This window comes from Myotis lucifugus, unplaced genomic scaffold, assembly GCF_000147115.1.
Source record: "Myotis lucifugus unplaced genomic scaffold, Myoluc2.0 scaffold_22, whole genome shotgun sequence".
In the NCBI taxonomy this organism is placed as follows: domain Eukaryota; kingdom Metazoa; phylum Chordata; class Mammalia; order Chiroptera; family Vespertilionidae; genus Myotis; species Myotis lucifugus.
In genome coordinates this window covers 5,705,755-5,731,088 of record NW_005871070.1, presented here as the reverse complement: position 1 = coordinate 5,731,088, position 25,334 = coordinate 5,705,755, and the positions used below count along the sequence as shown (strand labels likewise).

Below are 25,334 nucleotides of genomic sequence, written 5' to 3'. Positions count from 1 at the left end.
CCCTTGAGGTACCATAACTATAGGATGGCAACGAGTCTAGGACTGTGATCCTCACCCTACTTTTAACAATAAAATACTGTTTTTCAAGCTAAACCTTTTGAGAAACCAAAAGCAAAACACACAATGAGCTGCTCTAGTTGGGAAGTGGTAGTGTGGTATCTTAGAGGTATCCCAGAGACTCCTTAAACCGGACCCCGTGAGTGGGTTCCAAGGCCCTGTGAGTTTCCTCAAGCTGTCTGCAATGCCAGGGAGAAGCTGGTGAAGGAGACCGTACTTCTCATCAGAGCCTTAAAGGATCCATGATTGCAGAGAGATCCATGGCAGCAGTCTTTCTGTTCAACATGAGACTCATGAGCATCCCCCGCTTGCTGCAGTTTATTAATGTGCTTCCGAATCAAATCCAAGTGTTTTGTTGAGTTCCTAATGGCTTCCTAGGAGGTCAGATTTAATAGCCCAAACGTGGGCTTCTGGTAATGAATGGATAAGCAGAGTTGATAAGCCACCATACTGCTCTGGCACCTCAAACACTTACCAAACCCTTCCAAATCAGCATATTTCTCAATAAAATTATGCCATTTATTTATTCACTTTCTCACTCAGTCATTCAATTACTATACACAGAACACCTACCATGTACCAGGGGTTGCGCCAGTGAATTAGACAGATATGGCTTCTGCCCTCAGGAAGCTTAGAGTCCAATGAATTAAATACTGTTACACTCACTGATCACTCAGTCTATGCCATAAGCTTTGTTTGGCACATTGCGTGCATTATCTCATAAAATTTTGACAACAGTAAAGTTGGCGATCATTATTTTCTTTACTTTTATAGTTAAGGAGATAGCAAACTAAACTTGCTAAGGGGGGTAATGGTTTAGATCTCAGGCCATCTGCCTCTAGCTAGAATCTGCATTCATAATCAATACTCTCTGTTAGCAGCGTGTAAATGTAAACATTGGAAAACCGTTTGGAACATAGCCTACTTTGCCTATACTGTTCATCATAAAACTGGGCCCAGCTATCCTGAATACCTGATGAAATCCTTCTAGTCCAAGAAATACATCATGCTTTTCAGGCTATACTGGGAGGTGCCTTTTTAAATTTTCAGCATAAAGGGCAAGAATTCATCAGTCTAAAGTACATGGCCTCATTTCTAAATGATGTGATTAAGACTAGAACAAGAGACTTAATAGTAATTGTGAACAGTCACCCATAGCCATCAGATAGTGTGCAAAAGCTGGCTGTAAATTCAACTAAGTTACCAGGAAACACATCTTCAACAGTCTTTCATCTAAAGAAGCAAAAGAATAGCATTAGATGATAATGACCCATGAGCAACTTGAAATTGGGATTATCTAGCTTTGTTTTTTGTCGGTAGTTACGTAGGGTGGTTGAGACAATAGAATAGATGCGGGAAAATCAAAGGTAGAAACAAGAAGACTTCCCAGGTATAAAGGAACCAAGTGAATGTCACCAAAATGGAAATCCTGAGCTTTTTGTGTGGGGATTTGAGATCACCCAGCTCTTCCCAGGGCAGCCCTCCTGAAACTCAGGGAGGAGTTGGGTTGTTCCACATGAAAAAAAAAAGGATAAATAAGTGATATGCAAAATTACAAGAGGGATAGCCTTTCTGGCCTGGAGTCTAGGAGGCAAATGTTAAAGTAAAAGAGGGGTGTGTGTGTTGCAGTGGGGGGAGGAGGCGGATAAATACCTGGGTGCAAACCAAAGTGGATGCAGTTTGCCTGTTGCTTCAGTGATGCCAAATGGGTGAGCTAAGGAAACACATTGTTCTCAGATGAAGCCCCTGGTCCTCATTTAAAAAAATGGTGCTGAGCTTATGAGCCTCTAGCAATTAAGTCTGCCAGGTGCAAACCGTCTCCACCGACCCATTCTCCAGCTCCTATTTGTCACAACTCACTCAGAAACACTAGAACTGTTACCCTTGAGGCTTTGTTGTTCTTTTACGGCTAAAGAAACAGCTACAGTTGAGTCTTCACAGAAGTGGCCCATGAAATCTTTGAGCCATCCTTGTCTTGATTTTGTTTTGTATTTGGTATTCCTCTTGGTATGGAGAGCATGCAAAATTCAGTTTGCAAAAGGATTTAATCAACAGTAAATGTTTTGAATCAGATTAAAACACAAATACTTTAAGAGCTATGTATTTATTCTCTCCTGCTGGGTGCAGTCATTGTATCTTGCTTCTGAAGGGCAGTGCAAAGCCATGGATGCTCTAATGAATTCCTTACAATCGGCAGGGATGTTAATGGTTAATAATGATGAATGTTTATCTTAAAAATCCTGGGTTCTTCCTCAAAATGTGCCCGCTTCTCCTTGACACATCAAAAATGAGAAATCATCTATGAGACTGTTTTATTTGTCTGTGTTTTCGGGACAGCATATTTACATACTCACGAAGGCAATCAATATAAGCAAGCCCAGGTCTTCCAAGAATCCTTAATTGTACATCTAAGAATGCATATGTATTCACATGTAATACCTGTGTTTCTGCAGTGTTCCCCCCTCCCCACCTTTTTGAGCTGACATGTGCTAGGGCTCTTTGAAAGCAGTAAAATCAAGAGTGTAACAGGCAAATGCACAATGAGTTGTTAAATGTGATGGCAAAATAAAAAAAAAATTAAAGCTTCAGTCAGTATGATCAGTAAAAGAAAAAAAAGAAAAGAAAAGAAAAAGACAGCCGGCAAACTGTCTATCATGTGATGAAATTTGACAGTAGGGATTATGGCTTTGATGGACCAGAACAGCTAATAGAAGAAGCTGACATTTTTGAAACCCTGCTAATTAAGGGTTCCTTCCTTAATATTAAAATAAAGTCTTTGTCTGGGTTTTATGGTTGGAGAATCAGGTGTTTTCATTAATATATGCCAGTCAGTCTTAATAAGCTTGGAGGGCAGAGGAAGTTATTATTGAGTGACCTTCTACAAAATAAGCATGTTGCTAAGGGCTCTAACCCTGCCCTGTTCAGACTGATGAATCTCATTTCCAATGCAAAAGCTTCACAAGAAATCCAAGTATTCTCTGTGCAATCACAGAAAATAATCCTTGTGTCTCTTGTAATGTCCAGAATTGCCACTTACTACACTACTACTGTACAATGAATATTACAATACATATTATTTTTCTAGCACAATTGTCTACATTTCTGAATTGCCCAGAATAGAAAAACTTATTGTGAAGACACTTGTATTGAAAAGTCAGCTCATTTTAATACTTTTCAAATAGTCATCTACTCTGTTCATGAATTATAATGCTCAGAATACATCTGACAATACCGGCTTTGAAAAGAAGATATGTCTATATTATTACATATTCATTTTCAAATAGATTTCAAACAGATTTTAAACCATTCATTGAAATTCATTGAAATGATAAATTCACAGTTGGATTTTGATTGACTCTTAATCCAATTTTACTTTTGATAAGTTTTCAGCCACCCCCAACCTTTCTTAACCAATATATTTTTTTGTTCTTCTATTGGTTTTTAAAGCAAAACTGATGGGGTATGGTAAAACTTGAAAGTCTTGATAAGTACATGGAAAGCTTATCAAATGAATTGTTAAGTTTAGTTAAAGTCAGTAAGGCACCACACCGAAGGTGATCTGTCTAAGTTCCAAGGCCTCAGTGCTCACCTTATGAAAGTCATGTTTACAGTAGCTGACTGTTGGCTCACAACCTAGAGCAAAACTTTGGAAGAGTCTTTCAGTTACTGAGCTACACCACCATCTCCAGATGCAGGTGCAGATGTGTAGATCACTAAGCATTTGGTGTAGGGATAGAAGATTAACACCTTGATGTTTTGTGGTTGCTCAGCCCTAACTAGCTGCTGTTCGGCTTGAGTTCTTGCTGCCTGTGCTTGAAGGATTAGCTGGGTAGCACCTCTGTTGCTGGCTACATAGTCAGGTAAAAAGGCAGTAAACCTACTAGAATCTTTTTGGAGAAGGAAGGAGCTAAATTAAAAATTGCAAAGTGCACCATGAGTTTTGTGTTCACCTATGGGATACCAAAAACCATCGACCATAAATAGGTGATTAGATTGTCCCAGATATGGGAACAAGTGAAATGAGAATCTTGGACCCAGGGCTTCAATATGTGGGGCAAGAAATTAATTCTAAGTGTGACAAATATTTCAGCCTACGTCTATGGGAGGCAATTGTCTTTGAGATACAGACTTGAGAGGACAAACAAAATATGACATTTCTTATAAGTGATTTATTGAAGCTGTTCAGTATTTTAAAAGGAAAAAATTGTTAATGAACACTAAATCCATCTCCTTCAGGCCAAAATCAATCATTTAGTGTTTATTGAGCCTCTACCTAATGCTTTCCCAATGTCCTGGGTTTAACCCCAAAGGAGTGTAGCACACTGCCCCTGCCCTTATAAGTCCCAGTGTAGTTAGAGCCCTACTGTGCCTTGGATTGCTTCCATCTTTTCCTCAAACCCCTGCCCCTTCTCATGCTCTGTGTGGAGCCAGCACAGAGTTCCTCTCCCAGACTCTTGGTGCACAGCCACCTCCGGATTCATCCACATCAGTGCTACTCAAAGTGTGGAGCATGGGCCAGCAGTGTCAGTATCACCCAGGAACTTCTTCAAAATATAAAATCTCAAGCTCTACCCCATGAAGCCAGAATCTCTGGAAACCCATGACTCTACGTTTTAAGGAAGTCCCCAACGGCTCTTGAGAAATTTGAGAAGGAGTCATCTAGAATGCTCATATCACAAATTAATCACAGATTACATTGTGCTATCATACACTTTTGTCATATTGTTTAACTTGTGTTTGTCTTATCTCTCCAAAATGAATTCAAGTAAGCTCTTTAAGGGTAGATGCTAAGTTTTAATGTTTCTTTTTACCCCCATAATCTAAATATATTATCTTGAAGACAATGAATGATTGATAAATATTTTATTAGCTAAAATCTTTTAATTCATTATAGATTAAATCTAAAAATTCAGTCCTTTTAGACATTCCTATATTTCTCTTATACCTTGTTTATTCTCTTATACCTCTTCCCTTTAATATCATCTACATAGTATTCTAATACTTCATGTTCTACTGCAAGGATTCTGTGATTTTGCATCATCACTGTCCAATATAAATATATTGCCAATCAAATGTGTAATTTTAAATTTTCTAGTAGCCACATTTAAGAAAGTAAAAACAAACAAGAGATTAATTATCTATAATAATAAAAGCATAATATGCAAATTGACTGAATGACCAAACAGCAGAACGACCGTCCGGACAACCTTCCAGACGACCATGCTATGACACACACTGGTGCCAGGGCAGCCAAGGCAGGTGCAATGACATTGGTTGGGGGGCCCCGCAATTGCCCCACGATCACCCTGCAGAGGGAGGCCCAGGCTACCAGGCCAGCGGCACTGCAGTGGGTGGGTGGGGCCTCCCTCTGTGGAGCCATTGATCACGGAGCCCAGGCCAGCCAAGCAATCCCACACCACCCCACGCTATTTCCCACAGAGGGAAGCGACTGGTGGGGGGAGTGGGGGGAGGGAGCACAGATGGCAAGCAGTGGCAGCGGCGGGGATGGGGCCAGCTGCTGACAGCCGGAGGAAGGAAAGCCCCAATAGGCCCTGATCACCGGCCAGGCCTAGGGACCCTACCTGAGGGGTCCCGGATTTCAAGAGGGCCCAGGCCTGGCTGAGGAATACCCCAGCTTCCCACCCTCCCGCCCCCCGCCCCGCATGAATTTTGTGCACCGGGTCTCTAGTAATAATATAATATATTCTGTTGATTCTAACATCAAAAATATTATTTTAATATGTAATCAAAATAAAATATAAGACATTTTGCATTCTTTTAATTTTGTACAAAATCTGGAACCTGATGTTATTTTACACTTACAGCATGTTCTAATTCAGATTAACCCCATTCCAAGTACTCAAGGAGCCCACATGGTTAGACCATATTGAGTAACATTGCTATAGAGAATACTCATAGGTAAAGTGCAAGGGTGTCTGAAATCCCTGAAAGAAAATGCCAAATTATATGCATCTTATCAGATGAGAAAGAACACAGAATTTATCAGATTCCCACAAGGGCTTGCTCCCCTCACCACCACCAGAATCTCTCCCCAAATATCTTAAGAACCACCGTGCTGCTTTTAGCCTCTGGAATGACTCATTTTTTTTTTTGACTGATTTTCTCTACTTGCCAGTTCTATTTACATTCCCTATTCTAACAAGACTAACTGAAGTCTGTTATTAAACAGTTGTGAATTTAACTTATTCCTTTAAAATAGCACCTAGAGAGTGCTCAGGGTATTGACTTGTTTCATAGAATATAACCTCAAATACCACCACAGTTAGTAGTTACAAAACCCAAAATAAAATAGCAGCGTATTAGAACTTTTTCTTATGGTAATTCACTAGGAATAAATTATCACTAGCCGAGCTGACATGACTTAGTGGTTGAGCATCAACCTATGAACCAAGAGGTCATGGTTCGATTCCAGGTCCAGGCACATGCCCGGGTTGCTGGCTCGATTCCCAATGGGGGGTGTGCAGGAGGCAGCCGATCAATGATTCTCTCTCATGATTGATGTTTCTTTCTCTCTCTTTCCCTCTCCCTTCCTCTCTGAAATCAATAAAAATATTTTATTTAAATTATCACTAGACCCATGAAGCCCCAGGAAGTTCCCAAGATGTGCTAAAACATATCAGCAGGGAAGGTTCTGGAAGGGCCAGTAATTGATCACAGAAAATTTTATCCCTCCTTATTCTCTTCATTGGGTTTTAACTACCAAATTAATTTCTTGACATGGGATAACCACTCACTTTCTACAATGGCTAAAATAGTTTTGCACACCTTGTGACATTCTTGGATGGAATTTTTCAAGACCCCTCACAGAGTCATAGAGCATCTGTGGTGTTGACAGTGCTTCAATCTGAGAAAGCAAGAGATTGGTTGAGCAGGATCCTCTTTTTGTTTCACTTTCTCTAAAACAGAAAGATCTTTTGAGGTACATAGCCAAATGATCTTTGTCGAGCCTTTCTGGTTTTGTTATTTTTGTTTATCTCTCAACAACATCACTTAAACATTTTGACGTAGCTCCTGGTGACAGCTGATGTTAATCTTCCATCATAGAGTGGCCCCTTTAAAAACAATCAGGAATGATTAATTGCACTATTTGTGTGCATTTTATTATTATTTGTGTGAAGCATTATTATATAAGTGCATTAAACATATCCAGTGTTTTAGTTTCACTGTGACTAGAATAATACAAAATACCCTGTGTAACTTTCAAAAAACAAATGAAAAAGTTTACACCACAATTATTATTGTTTTCCTTATCCATTTACCTTCCCTTAAAATAAAAGGGCTGTTCAGAATGGGGAAATATTTAAATTTCACTAGTAACTTATAAGCATTTTCCACTTTTTTTCCACAGAAAGTAGGAGGGTAAGATTTACTATGAGAATAACAAAAACAAACAAAAATTGCAATACATTGATACTGAAGTCATGCTATGCATAACATGAATCCCAATGTGTATCTAGTTTTAAATGGCAAATATTGAACCATGTAAAATTTGAGGATAATGGATTAACTATGCCAATATCAAGTATTTATGTTGATTGGTCTCCTTACCACCAAGGTAATGAGGAAGCTTTGAGAGTGACATCTTACTATTCATTTGATCTTCAGAGAAGAGAGATTCACTTCAGGTAGTTTTAAGATTGTTAATGCTTATTTCTTGGCATCATTTCATGTTCTACTATGACATAACCTTCAATTGTGTCCGTTTCTCCTTTCTAGCACTATGATAAATACTAAAATGTTTGCCTTTCCTGCCTTAAAACTTCCAAACTATAGGAACCTTGTAAAGCAAGGCTTTAAGATTTCTTGATTTAGTCACTTTCACAAATCTCTGGGCTCATTCTTGTGATGTAATATCCCTCAATATTACAGCACTCCTTAGGTGCTTCTTTTAACCAGTATTTCTTCATTATAGGAAAAGGATATTGACATACCAAAACTATTCTAAAACCACTGCTTCCATGGTGTGGGGTGTGGGAGTAATACCTGAACCATGATTACAAGAAAAAATGAAACACAATTTCTTAAGTGGAAAAAATGTGGGAGACCTTAAAGTCTGGATCTGTTTTATACATACATTTCTAGAAGTATTTAAATATGCTGAATTGGAATCTGGTTCTCTGTAATGACCTGTTTAACACTTTTGAATATTTAGTAATCAGTATTGATTATTGATTGATCAATTCACTATTGGGAATGATAGTCATAAAGGCAGACATGCCGTTCCAAATAACTGTGCCTAGGTTTGAATCAGTATCTGCAATTGGTTCCTTATTTCCTTGTTATTATTATTATTATTATTATTACTGCAACAGCTTGCCTTTTTCTTTTTCCTCTCTGGGAACTAAGAAATCCACTGGAATTATCTTCTGACGCTTCTTAATCAGAGTTCAGAACTGGCTATGCAGCATTCCCTTTGGATACACTGGTTGTAAATTCTCAAATCAGACTTTCCAGGGTTCAGAGAGAAGTAGCTAAAAATAAAAACAAACAACAACAAAACACATACAAGAAAAGTACTTGGCCCTACTGATTCCTCAGGGATTCAAAATGTTATTTCTGAAGGTAAAATAAGCACACGATATGTTATCTTTTAGCTCAAATTCTTCTAAGGGAGGCTCTGTTAACATATCTGCTCTTGAGAGTGGATTCGTTTTCTTATTTGATGACACTGAAAGGATTTTTCATTCTACCTCATCGCTCTGATACAGAGCCTTTCTTCCTCCTTGTTCTACTAATTTATTCGTGTTTTTCTGTAACAGACCCAATGCTTTTATGCGTTTTTCTTCAGATAAGTCAGCAGATACATAGAATGAGACAGAGCAGTAAAGAACATCAAGTTTCTGTCAAAACAGTTCATAAATATTCAGGAGAGTTCTGCAATATGGAGGAAGTTATGAAGATGGCATTAAGATACCAGTAAATCCAAAGCAAACCTATGCTAATCAAGTGATCACATCTTATAATGTTTATTCTGTTATTACTTTATTATCCTTCAATAATATAAATGTGACCCCCCCCCAAAAAAAAATAAACTAAAAATCGTAACCTGCCATCATGGGATAGTTTCCACATTACCCTGGGTCAGGCTTTCTAACCAGGATGTCAGGGTTTCACGGTAGAACTGAAAGACTAACCCGGAAATTAGGTTTCCAAACTGCTTGCCGCTAACACACTCCTCTCAGGCATGACCTTCCCTCCCAGGATTGACGTCGTCCCCTGTGGGAGTGGGCTCCTGGAAAGGACGGAGTCCACAGCACCTCCAAGTCTCTCAGTAATCTCAGTGCCCTCAAGAAAACATTTAAAACCCAATATCTTACAAAAGGTTTAGGAAATTTTACCTCAGATGGCAGGTTTTAAATGACCTTTTTAAAGTGATAAATATGAACTCTGTGTTATTCCTAAAACTGAAAATTTAAGAAAATGAAATAGATTTTATGATCTTTCTTTAAAGGGTATCCTCAAAAGTTGTTGCAATTCAGAGATGACTAGCAATATTGCTGCCTGTTCCTCATTTATACCAAACCCTTTGGATCAAGGGAGCGCTGAACTCAGTGATTTGCCTGTTAGTACACTGCTGTAGTTAAAAAGTATTTGCTCACCCCAGGGGGCCAGGCAAAGGCTATTGGCATGCTTGCTTGATGTTTGAAAAGACAAATTAGTGCCCCTTCCTATCTACCAGCAGGGTACAATGACCCAACAAGGAAAAGTCAACTCAAACCACTGTGTAATATATTTACATTTGTTCCTAGGAAACTTCAGTTACCAGATCAACTATGTCTATTGTGCAAATTACATGCAAGCTAACGGAATGTGAAATAAATTTGAGGAAGGCCATGTGGTTTAGCTTGACTATCTGATGTGGCATTAGGGGCTATGGTTTGTCTTGGAAGAATCTATGGTAGCATTGAGTGGGGAAAGGCAGGGAGATAGGAATTGAAATGAAAATGTTTCTTATGACTTCCCTATCTCCTGTCCCTTATACCATCACTCAGCTGGAGTAAAGGTGGAGCGAGTGAGCAAGGTTGGCAACAGCCATGCTCACTTTTTCTTCATGTGCAAAGGCCCATGGGTCTGTTTCTTCAGTTTAATGAGCCGAACATGTTTGTTGGTTTGTACCACCATATAAAGTGATTGAGTTTACTATAGAATAAAGACATTCTCACATTTGCCTTATAGTGCAATTTGCACTAATCAAAAGAATACAATATTAATGAGGAGAGGGAAGCTATATCTTTCCATTAAGTAAATCTTAATTAAGGATTAAAGATGGGACAAATAATCAAATGAAATGGAAATTCTCTACATTTCTACTTTCAGTGATTTCAAGGGGTAGTTCAGAAGTAAAAATTTTTATGAAATGTGAAAATTTAGATAATGAATTAATGAATGAATCAACTAAGTACAGTTCTATCATAGATTGGGGGAAATTATTATTAAAAAATGGCCATATTATCTGCTCTTTCCCCAAATTTATGCAGTCCTACCCTTAGTTTTAAACTCAGTTGGAAGGTCTCAATGCTTATAGCAAATAGTTATTGAGAAGTAATATATTATGGTGCTATATTGTAACCCATTTTACAGAGTAAATAATATTATAATAATAATGCCACAAATAATATGAAAGAACTAATCTAAATTTGTCTAGATCAAGCACAGATAAAGCAGATTGTTTTTCAGTCCTAAATCCATTTTTTTATTCATTCAGCAAATATTTATGACAGACCTACTATGTATAAGACACTAGTCCTCGTTCTCAATGAGCAAAAGTTTTGGAAGAGTTGATTACTGGGGATTTGAGATACCACTTAACTCTAAAAACATTGGAGTGGAGCTCTGCTAAGTTTTCCTATTTCAAGCTAACAAACTAACGTCTGCTCAGCAAGTAAAATATCCCTAGTCTTGGTTTCTGCAGTCTATTCTGAGGCAAAAAAAATTAGAGGCAATCGAGTCCTAAGTCGGTCTTACCTAGTCAATCTTCATAAGAGGAAGAACCTGAATACTAAATAAGCCATTATCTGATTCAAAGTCGGTTTGACTCAATCGACCAGCTCTCAGGTAGATAGGCAGCCACGCTGAGCAGGGATCTTTGAGCTCCTCTATCCTTTTTCCTTTTTTTTAATTTTTAAATTATAGTTGACATACAATATTGTATCAGTTTCAGGTGTACAACATAGTGATTAGACATTTACAAAGTGATCATCCCAATAAGTCCAGTACACATCTGATACCATACATAGGTATTATAATACTAGAGGCCCAGTGCACAAATTCATGCACCAGTGAGGTCCTTGGCCTGGCTCACAGGATGGGGCTGAAACCGGCTCTCTGACATCCCCCGAGGGGTCCCAGATTGTGAGAGGGCGCAAGCCAGGTCGAGGGACCCCTCTGGTGCACGATTGGGGCTGGAGAGGGATGCAAGAGGTTGGCCAGCCGGGGAGGGACTGCAGGAGGGCTACAGGGCATGACCGGCTCATCTCACTCAGTCCCGATCAGCCAGGCCCCAGTAGCAAGCTAAACTACTGGTCAGATCATCTCCTCCCTGGTGGTCAGTGCACATCATAGCAAGCGGTTGAGCGGCCTTAGCATATCATTAACATATTATGCTTTGATTGGTTAAATGGCTGACTGGACAACCGGACACTTAGCATATTAGGCTTTTATTATATAGGATTACTGACTATATGCCCTGTGTTGTACTTTCCATCCTCATGATTATTTTGTAACTACCATTTACAAAGGTTACCATTAACCCTTCCCATTATTCACCCAGACCACCAAACCCCCTCTCCTCTGGCAACCGTCAGTCTGTCCTCTATATCTACCAGTTTGTTTCTGTATTTTTGTTTGTTTGTTTGTTATCTAGATTTCAAAAAAAAGTGAAATCATATGGTATGCTTGTCTTCCTCTGTCTAATTTCATGCACTGTACTCTCTGAGGTCCATCCATGTCACAAATGGCAAGATTTCATTTTTTTTATGGAGGAGTAATATTCCATTTTATGGTTGTACCACTTCTTTACTTGTTTATCAATGGGCACTTAGGTTGCTTCTATGTCTTGGCTATCCTATCTAATAAAGCGGTAATACCCCCATGTGGTCACATGATGGCCACCACAAGATGGCCTGCAGGGGAGGGCAGTTGTGGGCGATCAGGCCAGCAGGGGAGGGCAGTTGGGGGCGACCAGGCCTGCAAGGGAGGGCAGTTGGGGTGAACCAGGCCTGCAGGGGAGGCAGTTGGGGGGAACAAGGCCTGCAGGGGAGGGCAGTTGGGGGTGACCAGGCCTGCAGGGGAGGGCAGTTGGGGGGGATCAGGCCTGCAAGGGAGGGCAGTTGGGGGCAACCAGGTCAACAGGGGAGGGCAGTTGGGGGTGACCAGGCTGGCAGGGGAGTGCAGTTAGGGGCAATCAGGTTGGCAGGGGAAGGCAGTTAGGGGCAGCCAGGCTGGCAAGTGAGGGCAGTTAGGGGTGACTGGACCAGCAGGGGAGGGCAGTTGGGGGTGACCAGGCTTGCAGGGGAGGGCAGTTAGGGGCAATTGGGCTGGCAGGGGAGCAGTTAGGCATCAATCAGGCTGGCAGGGGAGTGGTTAGGGAGTGATCAGGCTGGCAGGCAGAAGCAGTTATGGGCAATCAGGCAGGCAGGCGAGAAGTTTGGAGCCAGCAGTCCTGGATTATGAGAGGGATGTCCGACTGCCCGACATCTTTCAAGGTGTCCAAGATTGGAGAGGTTGCAGGCTGGGCTAAAGGACGCCCCCACCCCTTGTGCACGAATTTCGTGCACTTGGCCTCTAGTTGTAAATAATGCTTCAATTAACTTAGGGGTGCATATATCTTTTCAATTAGACTATTGGATTTCTTTAAATACCCATAAGTAGGATAATGGGTCATATGCTAGTTCTATTTTTAATTTTTTGAGGAACCATCATACTGTTTTCCGTAGTGATTGTTAAGAATTTGTAATTCCACCAACAGTGCACAAGGGTCCCCTTTTCTCCACATCCTCACCAACACTTGTTTGTTGATTTATTGATAATAGCCATTGTGACAGGGGTAAAATGATAGCTCATTGGTATTATTTTGCATTTATTTGATGATTGATGATGTTCAGCATTTTTTTCATATGTCTATTTGTCATCTATATGTCCTCTTTGGAGAAATATCTATTTAGGACCTCTGCCCATTTTTTAATTGGTTTCCTTGTGTGTCTGTGTTAAGTTGTATGAATACCTTATATATTTTGGATATTAATCCTTTATTGAATGTATCATTGGCAAATATCTTCCACCATTCAGTAGGTTGTCTTTTTGTTTTGTTGATAGTTTCTTTCACTGTGCAAAAATGTTTTAGTTTGATGTAGTCCCATTTGCTTATTTTTTCTTTTGTTTCCCTTGCCTGAGGAGACATATCCAAACTGATATTAATAAGAACAATGTCAAAGAGTTTATTGCCTATGCTTCCTCTTAGTTTTATGATTTTAAATCTTACATTTACATCTTTAAATCATTTTGAACTTATTCTTGTATATTGTATAAGAAACTGGTCTAGTTTCATTTTTTGGATGTATCCAGTTTTCCCAACACCATTTATTAAATAAACTGTCTTTACCCCATTGCATATTCTTGCCTCCTTTGACATAGATTAATTGGCCATATAGTTGTTGGTTTATTTTTAGGCTCTCTATTCTGTTCCATTAATCTATGTGTCTTTTTTATATAACTATATCAGTACCATGCTGATATAGTTACTATACCTTGTAGTATGCTATGATATTGGGTAGCATGAAATCTCTAACTTTGCTCTTTTTTGAGATTTCTGTGGCTATGGTCTTTGTGGTTCCATATAAATTTTAGGATTATTTCTTCAAGTTCTGTGAAAAATGCAGTTGGTATTTTGTTAGGGATTGCATTGAATCTATAGATTGCTTTTGATAGTATGGACATTTTAATGATGTGACATAAAAAAATTAATGATGTTAATTCTTCCTATCCATGAGCACAGTATAGGCTTCCATTTATTTGTATCTTCTTCTATTTCTTCCTCCAATGTTATATAATTTTTTAAATACAGATCTTTTACCTCTTTGGTTAGTTTTTATCGCCACACATTTTATACTTTTTGATGCAATTGTAAATAGGATTGTTTTCTTAATTTATCCTTCTGATAGGTCATTATTGGTATATAAAATGCAACTGATTTCCCTATATTAATTTTGTATCCTACTACTTTAATGAATTCATTTATTGGTTCTAATATATTTTTTGTAGATTCTTTAGGGTTATCTGTATACTATAGTATCATGTTACCTGCAATTAATTAAACTTTTAATTCTTCCTTTTGAATTTGGATGCCTTTTATTTCTATTTCTTATCTAATCCCTCTGGCTAGGACTTCCAATACTGTGTTCAGTAAAAGTGGTAAAAGTGAGCATCCTTGTCTTGTTCCTGATCTTAAAGAAATAGCTTTCAGCTTTTCACAGTTTTATGTATTGTATCACATTAATTGATTTGTGTATATTGAATTAACCTTGCATCCCAGGAATAAATCTCACTTGATCATGATGTATTACCCTTTTAATATGTTGCTGGATTTGGTCTACTAATATTATGTTGAGAATTTCTGCATCTATGTTCATCAGGAATATTGGTCTATAATTTTTTTTTTTGCAATGCCCTTTTCTGGTTTTAGAAGCAGGCCTCATAAAATGGACTTAGGTGCCTTTCCTCCTACACTTTTTAGACTACTTTGAGGATAGGTGTTAATTCTTCTTTGAATGTTTGGTAAAATTCACCTGTAAAGCCATCTGTTCCAAAAATTTATTTGTTAGGAGTTTATTATTACTGATTCTAGTTTTTAGTAGTTATTGGTCTGTTCAGATTTTCTGTTTCTTCTTGATTCAGTCTTGTAAGATTGTATGTTTCTAGGACTTTATCAATTTCTTTCCGGTTGTCCAATTAGTTGGCACATAACTGTCAGTAGTATTTTCTTAAAATTCTTTGTATTTCTGTGGTGTCATTTATCACTTCTCCTCTTCATTTCTGATTGTATTTATGTGGGTCTTCTCTCTCTCTGACTCTTTCTCATATTTAATTTTTTTGGTGAGTCTGGTTTAAAAATCATCAATTTGCTTAGCTTTTCAAAGAACCAGCTCTTGGCTTCATTGATCCCTTGATTTATCATACATATATGACTCTCATTTGTTTATTTCCAATCTGGTCTTTATTGTTTTCTTTCTCACTTTGGGTTTTATTCTTCTTTTTCTAATTGTTTTAGGTGTAATTTTAAATTATTTATATGATATTTTTCTTCTTTCTTAAGGTAGGCCTGTATATGACTTTCCCTCTTAGAATTGCTTTGGCTGTGTTTTATCAATTTGGGGTCATTGTGTTTTCACCTGTCTCAAGGTATCTTTTGCTGTCTCTCTTTGTCTTTAACCTTTGGCATTTTAATTATGATGGGTGTTAATGTGGGCCTCCTTGGGTTCATCTTATTTGTGACTCTCTGTGCTTCCTAGACTTGTATGTCTATTTCCTTCAACAGTTTAGGGAAGTTTTCAGTCATTATTTCTTCAAATAGTTTTTTAATCCCTTTCTTTCTTTTACTTTTGGTACCATATGGTGTGAATGTTGCCACATTTAATGTTGTCCCAGAGCTCCCTTAAACTACCCTCTTTTTTTAAAAACTCTTTTTTTTTTCCTTTTTGCTCTTTTGAATGGGTGTTTTTTGCTATCTTGTCTTCCAAATCACTGATTATGACATCTGCTTCATCAAATCTGCTACTGATTTCATCTAATCTATTCTTCATTTCAGTTATGATAGTCTTTATTTCTGAATGGTTCTTTTTTAGGTTTTCTGTCTCTTTGTTGAAATTCTCACTGAGTTAATCTATTCTTCCCCTAAGTTCACTGAACATTCTTTTAACCAGCATTTTGAACTCTATCTGGTAGAATGCTTGTCTCCATTTTATTTCGTTCTTTTTCCAGATTTTTACTCTGCTCTTTCACTTGGGACATGTTTTTGTTTTTTGTGTTTTGTTTTTTTGTCACTTCATTTTGGCTGACTGAGTTTTTTCCTATATATTAGGTAGTTCTGCTATGCCTCTCAATTTTGGTAGAATGGCCCTATGTGGTAGGTGTCCTGTGGGACCTGGTTACATAGTCTCCCTGTTCACCTGAGCTGGGTATTCCAGAGGTGTCACTTACGTGGGTTGTGTGTGCCCTCCTGTTGTAGTCTGTACTTGATTATTTTTGGCATCTCAGTATGTGGGATTGATCTTCAGGCTGACTGGCTGTGAGACCTGACTACAGCAGAGTTGTGTTGTGCAGGGAATGGGAATGACCCCACATTGAAGGAGTCACTTTAGCTGGGCTCTGATGCCAACGAAGTTCACCTTCCAGGGGTATCATTTGTGAAGCTGTTTGGGTGATGCTCTGGTGCAGATCAAGATCAGTTGCCACTTGTGTTCAGCCCAGTGCCAACTGGTAGGAACTACTAAGTGATCTACTGTTGGTAGCTACTGGGCTGGGCTTAGAGGCATTTGGGAGAGGCTGTGCTTTGAACTGAGGCTCGCTGCCACTGTGCCAAGCTTGGGACCCTTTGGTGGGCACCACCACGTGAGCTGAGAGGAGCTGCCACTGTTTCAGGCTTATTGCTGCTTACTTGAAGAAACATTCCAAGCCAAGACTGGCAACCACTTATGCCAGGTGTAGGGCCACCTGATGGGTGTTACAATGCAAGTTGAGACTGGTTACTTCTTGTGCTGGGTTTAGAGCCACTAGCAAGAAGTACAGAGAATGCCAAGGCCAGCTGCTGCTTGTTCAAGGTTTGTGGACTGTTGAGAAATTTTAGGAAAGTGCACAACATGAACCTAGGCAGGTTTCTTATGTAGAAAAGCCACCAGAAGAGGTTTGGGCTGGGCACATTAATTGGCTGTGGCAGGTCTCAGGGAATCGCCAGGCAGGGTAAAGGGTGTTAGCCAGGTTAATGGACAGCACGGATTTGGTGCCTGCCTGCACTGTGCCAGCTGAGTGGGAGGAGGGGTCAACAAAGGAACAATTGCACCTGCCAGCCAAACATGTCCCAAGGGAAAGAGCAGAGTAAAAATCCAGAAAAACAAGAGCTGCCCTGCCCTCCTGTCCTAGCCTTGGAGCTAGTCAATTTAATTCCTCCCTGTATGTTGCTGGCACTTTTCAGGCTGATGCCCCTGGCTGGAGCCTAGAGTGAGTGAGTTTGTGAGTGAGTGAGTCTATGCTCAGGACCTTTAAGGGGTCCTTTAAGAGGGCTCCTAGGTCTCCAGCAGCCCTCTGTCTCACTCAGATGTAATCCCTGCTGGTAATTCCAGATGTTAAGGGGACTCTTCTTCCCAGCACTGGAGTCTTGGGCTTGGGAGCCAAGTGTGGGGCTGGGGGCCCTCACTCCTTAGGAGGGGACCTGTGTAGCCGAGATATCCCTCCCAATTCTTAATCACCACACCGTGGGTGTGGGACCAACATGTTTCACAAATCCCCCTGTCTTGGTGTCGCTTCTTTGTGTCTTTAGTTATGTGACTTCTCTTTGGGTAGTCTTTAGGTAATTCTGAATGATGGTTTTTCTACAATTTAGTTGCAATTTGTATGCGTCCATGGGAGGAGGTAAACACAGCTTTTACCCACTTCACCATCTTGACTGGAAGTCTGAGCTCCTCTATTCCTTACCTTTACTTTATTCAGGAGATAACATTGAGCACCATGGAGAGAGGAGGCTGAGGGAAGGCAGCCTGGTAGTCCCCTTGGGCTAAGGATGCTTTGCCATTGGACTCTTGGGCCAAAAGAAGGCACTAAGTAGGTTTACTAAACTGGAAAACACACCAGACACGGGTTTAGTGAGAAAAGTAGTAAACTGATAGTTAGTCAGTGTACTTACAGCCCTGCTTCTACCATTAAACACCTGGGTAAACTTGAACAAGCCTTGTAACTTCTCAGAACCATAGAGTTTCTGCCTATTAAATAGGGGATATTAATGGATGTTTCTGAACATGTCTTCTAGCTCTAAAATTGAACTAAGTGAAAAACAGCATGAGAAATGTTGAAAGCGATAGATGAATATGGGATGTGATGATGATGATGTAAAATTAGGATGATCATACCAGTTTAAAAAATTGCTATGATGACCGAAGGAAAGAGTGGAAAGTACTTGTATGTAGTGGTAGGTAGCTGTGAAGATGGTTATTGTTATAGCTGAGGCTCTAAGCATGCATCTCTTCTGCTGTACCCCTTCCGACTAAAGTGATGTCCCAAAGTGACCACACAAACCCTCAGAACTCTTTGAAGTTACACAGGAATATACATGTCTGTGTTTCATGCATTCTTATCCTCCAAAGAGCAGCAACAACAGCAGGCATTCTTGTACTGCTTATTTCTCACAAAGTGATTTTCTGTGCATGGTTTCGTTGGATTTTCAAAATTAGGCTTTGAGTCAGGTAAAGCAAGTTTTGTTTTCATCCCAGCTCTCAGGCCCTGCCTTGCACCCATGGAGTGGCACTCCAGGGGGTGCTATCCATGTAGCGTGCGCCCCAGAGTCCTGCAGAGCAGCAATACTGCGGCCTTTCAGAATAGGAAATTGAAGCCCAGAGAAGTTAAATGAGTTGTCTAAGGTCACACAGCAGAGGAGAGAAATGGTCTGATTTTCAAGTCAGGTTATGACCCCAAGTATTCTGTGCTTTCTCCTACACAAGGTCACACTATGTGGCCTTGGCTACAATATATACAGAAAGACTGTGACAGGGTCAAATTCTCAGTGCCAACCTTCCTATCTAATAGTAGGCTCTGGGGTCTCTTGACCTTAGGATCCTAGGAGATAATCGGAGAAAGTGCTCACTGTGCCATAGTGTGATACGGCACATGGTGACGCAGTCTTGTTCTAGATGTGCTGTTCTCAGGACATTACTTTGTGGAAAGGAAATGCCTGCACATCCAAGCAAACCATTCCTTACATGAATATTCAGTCACCAGGACCCCTAAAATTCTACTGGATCTCCCACCTGTGTTGTCATCTTATCACAATCCATGGTCTGTGCCAAAAGCTACATTTCAGTATTAGAGAAAGGCTCGGAGTTTGAGGAAAGTGACAGAAATATTTATTAAAGTGGTGCACTTGGACTCCATGCAAAATGAAAAAGAGACTCCCTCATATTCACTAATCCCCAAACAAAATAACCATCAAGACATATTAAAACACACATTTTATTAGTTTCATTTAATTTCCTAATTGCTCAAAGTCAGCTTACCCATTTACTGCTGTGTGAAATGCTTAGAGGCAAGGCGCACATTAAAGGGATTATTTCCATGTAATCCCTCCCTCCCAGAGGGTAGGAACTGATCACTTATGAATTCTGATTTACTCTCTGTAACAATATCAAATGGAGGAAATAGTTATTGTAAAATGATAGAGTCAGGAGCAGGGTAATACAGTAGGAGAGTGTAATTCAATAGCAGAGAGAAAGTACCTCATTTTCGGTAAAACTTATGCGAGCCTTTTTCAGGAATAGCTATTAACCAAACTGAATTTAGCCTCCCGTTTTTCTGGCTATACCTCTGTTAATTGATAGATGGTGAAGATGTGTAGCCTGTTAAGATTTTAATCAAATAGGGCCTGGGAGTGGATGTGCTCATCTTCCCGGGACTTGGAGATCTGGGGATAGTAATTGCCCTGTGACAACCCTCCTTCTCGCAGGAAAGGGTGCAGGCATTCCGGTGGAATTCGGAGGCGTGACACAAATTGCACAGGAAAGGCGATGAGGTAGGAAGGGGTTTTAGGTAAATATCCACCGAGAAACTGTGGCCCCCTGAACTGGCGGTTCCTGTGGCACATCATCGCTGGCCCGAGCCCGTGCCACTGCCGAGGACTGGGAAACCCATTAGTGACCCGGGAAAGAGCTTTTCCTTGTTCTGTTGCTGATCCATCTCTTCCTGTCATAGTACCTATAACCCCACTACACTAGTTTAGGAGCATGATTGCTATTCTTGGAAGGAAGGAAGCGCTATAGCATCAGAGGAGTACAGAGGTAAGGCCGATCCTTAGCAGCAATTTCTGGCCCCTTAGCACCGAAATAGGCAGTTTCTCCATTTCAGGCTGAGCCCTCTCTGATATTTCCTATTCATTCTCTACCTTCAGACTCAGCCTGATACAAAGAGCCCACAAAATAAAACATTTTAAAGCCCTCAAGGAGATTTGTACCATGAATTTTATTAGATTGAAGGCAAAACAAGCTGATACCAGCAGAAAAACAAAATGGCCGCTGCAGACCCCAGCTGACCTCTTCTGCGTGGAAAATTCTCCATATGATTACAGAGCTAATGAGTAATATTTAATGAAAACATTATGCCTTTGCATATATTTGTAAGCAGCACTTCTTCCATTTAAATTTACATAGAAATAAGCTGGTATGTAAAAATACGCATCTTGGGAATCTGTGTGCTTTAAGGAAAACACTCATCTGCTGTCTCTGGCTATTTCTATACAAAGCTCCAACTTCTCAATAGAAAACTGGAGAATTCAGTCAATCATCCGGCTGACACCCAACATGCGAGCATTTGATGATGCGTGGATAAAACAGCTGAACTCAAGGCAGACTCACCCACATTTCACAGGATGTTTGGGCTTTATGCAAACAACAGTGTTTGAGAAAAACTGTCCTAAACAATTGCTAAATAAATACATGTGAAAAAAAAATCTTTCTCTTTCAATTTCCAGAATCCTTAAGCATTTGAGGATAATGACTTCGAATCAGGATTGTTTCTGGGGGCTGCGTATCTTTCCTTTTCTGCTCAGAATCTGAATCACAGTGGTCCTGAATATGACATTGAAAGCCTGTGACACCTCTCTTTCCCACTCTTTCTCTTCCCCCTGTAGGTGGAGCTGACAGGCAGCAGCGTCTTTGACTATGTCCACCCCGGGGACCACGTGGAGATGGCAGAGCAGCTGGGCATGAAGCTCCCACCTGGGCGGGGTCTCCTCTCCCAGGGTACCACTGAGGACGGAGCCAGCTCAGCATCTTCCTCCTCCCAGTCAGAGACCCCCGAGCCAGGTGGGAATTGCAATCCCAACGTGTGGGTTGGTGGGCAGGACCTTTGCCAATGATTGCACACAAGTTGCCAGTGTGAAGAGATTATAAATAGGTTTAATGGTATTTAACAATTCCATGCAGCTTTCTGTCCCAGGCAGTAATTAAATAAAGAAGAGATTGGAAAATAAGGAGACATTCTAATAAGTATAATCCAGGGATCTGATTTCATTTGAACAATAAATATAGAAGGCACTAGTGCCTTTAGTTTCATTGTCAAATTACTGGAGGGAAAGGTTCAGATTTGGAGAGCCCTCTTCCTTTTATTGTTGCCGTGGCTAAATGTAATGCATTTATTTATTATTCAGCAAAATCTATAGCAGAGTCTTTTTGAATATTAGCTTACAGAGAATTAAAAGTATGAGGGACTTGCAGAAATCTCAATTTCTTTTTTTGTAAGCATCAGAAGGTACTTGAAAGATGTGAACAGATAAATTAGGGCTAAAAAGAAAACAGAAATGGCTACATTTTAAACTGCCTTTCTACCCTCAGTATTTAATTAGATCAATTGTATAGAGGAATGAACAGAGGTGACATTCCTCATTGGGATTCCTTCCAGGACTCTTATAGACTTTGCATTCAGAATGTTCCCATTTTCATTGTGTTGTACTGATGATAATTTAAGTATTAGGGGAAAATCCATTTATAAATTAAACAAAATGACTTGATATCCATCAGTCCCCTAGTTCATCAAGCTGTTCAAACACGGGGAAGATTGGCTGGTCGGCCTGGGTCTTCCGAGAGCGCTGGTAATTAGATCTGCGAAGGATTTATTCTTTGCTGATTGGGGCTTTAAATTAATTGAAGTTCCACATTTGTGGTTTTGTCCTTTTTGTACTTTTTTAGAGGAGATATTTCATATTCTTGTGTGGTGGAGTGCTTGGCCAAGCAGCACTGGTTTAAATGTTAATTTTTCTCATGAGAAGTTTAAGATTTTTAATGAATCAAGGCCTGATTTGAAGTGCAAAGTTTTATTTGCTTATTTAAGAAATTATTTTTGCACTCTAAAGATGCTTGACTTTATTTGATATGCTGTTTTAAAACAGATTCACAACACAAAAGCATTTTTATAGAAATAAAAACAGGGGGGAAAAGCTCTAAAGATTACCACTAAAATAACTCTACATACTTCTAAGGAAATACTTTAATTTGACCTGCTTATAAATAATCACAGCGTGTTTGCTCACACAGAAGGGAAAAAACATAGTTGTCCTTTTTTGGAAAATAATTTAATTCCATCTAAAACCAATCCATGTTTCCTCGTTTAGGTCACCTGCAGCTTGTAGGGCAGTATCTGTCCACAAGTGAGCATCCTTCTCAGTGAGCTCCACGCCTGAGAAAGAGAGTAGTTAAGACTGCTCTTTATTACTTACAAATGAAAATTTTGTTGGGGGATGTGGTCATATATTCTTATAGCATTGCTCACTGACTTTACTGAATAGATGTGTCGGTGAGATCATGGGAACTGCTTTTTCAGTCATTAGGATGCTCACATCTGGGCGGATGGAGAAGCAGCACAAGCACATAGTTGTCTATTCCTTCATGCAGACTGGGACAGGGGAGCCTGGGCTGCTCAGGATAATCACTCAGTGTGTAAGAATTCAAGTTTATAAATCTTCATGTGAGCTAAAGCCTGAGCAATGTGGACTTTGTTTCCCTGAATCACAAACTCTCAGTTTAAGAAGGATTGTCAACATTCCTTTCATCTGACCTCCAACCTACGGAGCCATCCCTTTATAGCAAAACCAACAGGTAACCTTCCAGTCTCTGCTGGAACTTGCTCCCGATGGGAAGCTAAGTGGGTACTAGGCTACCCACTCCTTGGGGAGCAGCTCCAATAGAAATTATCCCTAACATGGAGCCGAAGCCTACGTTGCTGTAGCTTCTCCCTCTGATCCAAGGTCTACCCTCCGAGACCACATTTCAGATTTACTCCTTTCTGCTCATCATAACCTCTCAAATATATGAAATCACTTACACCAAATGCCCCTTCGTCCTGCCTGCCTTCCTTTCCAGGTCCAACCGCCTCATTCCACAGCCATGATGCATGTTCCTAAGACTCTCGCCACCCTAGTCGCCCTTCCCTGGCTATGCTTCAGTTTGCGGTGACCCTAGAAAAATATGAGTGTAGGAACTGAGTGTGGCCCTCGAGATGTATTCTGATGAGTACAAAGCAGAGGGACTGTGGCCTTTCTCCGTTCGGGCTGCTGTACTTCTGTTAACACCACCTATGGTGGAACTAGGTCTTCTTAGTAGCCCACTTACACTGCTGATTCACACCGAGCTTGATGTCTCCACAATCACAAACACGTTAAGGGTGACTGTCACTCGGAAAAGACTTTGATCGGAAGGAAAATATCCACAGCCTGTAAACCAGTTCTGCTAGGATATCCTAAGCTGGAGTCCAAATCACACCGATTTAAGGTTGCACATAGAGCTCGGCTAGACCCGGGCCTTCTCTGAAGCACAGTTGGCAGAAAGCAACCCTAGGTGCACTCGGAGCCCTCAGTCCTCACCGGGCATCTTTTCATTCTGGGCTTTAGAGTAGCATATCCCCCTTAAGGTTGTGCTGTCATTTAACAGTTGAGGTGTGATGGAGAAGTTACTTGGGTTTCTTTCCCCTGCTTTCTTGAGCCAAGCTAACCAGTAAAATCAAAAACTCTGCTTTCTAAGCACACTCCTTAACCACCTGGGCTCATTAGCGACAGTCGCGTAAGAAGGTTTCTCTCCCTTGTTGGCGAGTGTCTCTCCTGCCATTAGAGAAGGGTAAACGCACTTTGCTTTCAAAGTCTGCAGTGTGGGTTCTTTTCAGTCTTTGGCTTGAAAAGGCAATTAGACTGACTGCTCAAATACTGAGAAGCGGGGTGGGGAGCTCCCTTTAACTGGATATCCTCACTAATGCAGATCATTGCTCCAAGGGAATTACTTTAAAAGTTCATGTCAGGCACTACATCCCAAAGCTGCTTATGTTTCTTAAAAGCTGGAAGAATTTTAACAAGATTTCCTAATTCCTAATAACGCGGAGGAACATTTTTGAAGAGTGTTCTTCGTTGCATCATAATCTTTTAAACTCTGGTAAAACACAGATTCTTTGTGAAATAATAGTGTAATGTGGTTGGAAAGGGATATCAATATGTGCTGATTATGAAAATGAGGGGACTGGTAGGTAGGAAAATGTTCAGAAGCCCTGATGTGTTCACTGTAGCATTACTAAATGACTGAAATCTAAACAACATTTGGCATAATAATAAAAGGAAGCAAGTGACTAAACCGGCCTAAGAGGCATGATACTGTGCCATGATCGGAATTCCTTTTCTTTGAACTGCCAGTCCTTTGATTGTCTTGTCTTCAACCAGACTCAAGATAATGAGAGAGCCCTAGCTGGTTTGGCTCAGTGGATAGAGCATCGGCCTGCGGACTGAAGGGTCCCAGGTTCGATTCCAATCAAGGGCATATACCTTGGTTGCGGGCACATCCCCAGTGGGGAGTGTGCAGGAGGCAGCTGAATTGATGTTTCTCTCTCATCAATGTTTCTAACTCTCTATCCCTCTCCCTTTCTCTCTGTAAAAAAATCAATAAAATATATATTTAAAAAAAAAAGATAATGAGAGAGGGAAAAAAAATCTGTAGACTGGACAGCAAACCCAGATAAATATTTTATATGTATGCACATTTCTTAATAGTTTAGTAATATCTTTCTTTTGGGGAACTCTTAAGGCAGGTGTAAGAAAAATAAATAGGCGGCCGTATTGAAAGTGAAGGGGTTCCAGTGTGCCTGTCCGGAGCTGCCCCAGTGCCTTGGAGGAGACTGCTGCGTGCTGTCCCCCCAGGCTCCCCCCCCCCCAGGAGCACAGAGCCTCCGGGCGTGATGTCTGCGTGGGTCGTTTTCTTTTTGTGGATCAGCGTGACTCTTTTCCTCACTCTTAATGATTCTGTAATCTTGGGATTATGAGTGCTACCCTCTTACTAAATTTCAATGCTGTATCTTTTAAACACGTAATAAGCAGAAAAGCAGCTCTTTTAAGAAATCCTAGAGCAGTGGTTCTCAACCTTCCTAATGCTGCGACCCTTTAATACAGTTCCTCATGTTGTGGCGACCCCCAACCATAAAATTATTTTCGTTGCTACTTCATAAGTGTAATGTTGCTACTGTTATGAATCATA

The 25,334-nt window shown here is 40.3% G+C and overlaps 1 protein-coding gene across 1 annotated transcript in view; it reads left to right on the top strand.

Moving 5' to 3' along the window:
* The window catches only part of NPAS3 (neuronal PAS domain protein 3), an 869,596-nt gene that overhangs the window by 728,362 nt on the left and 115,900 nt on the right, over positions 1 to 25,334 (top strand). Inside the window, 1 exon segment of the mRNA XM_023751473.1 lies at positions 20,960 to 21,134. Within this exon segment, the coding sequence (XP_023607241.1) occupies positions 20,960 to 21,134 (175 nt within the window).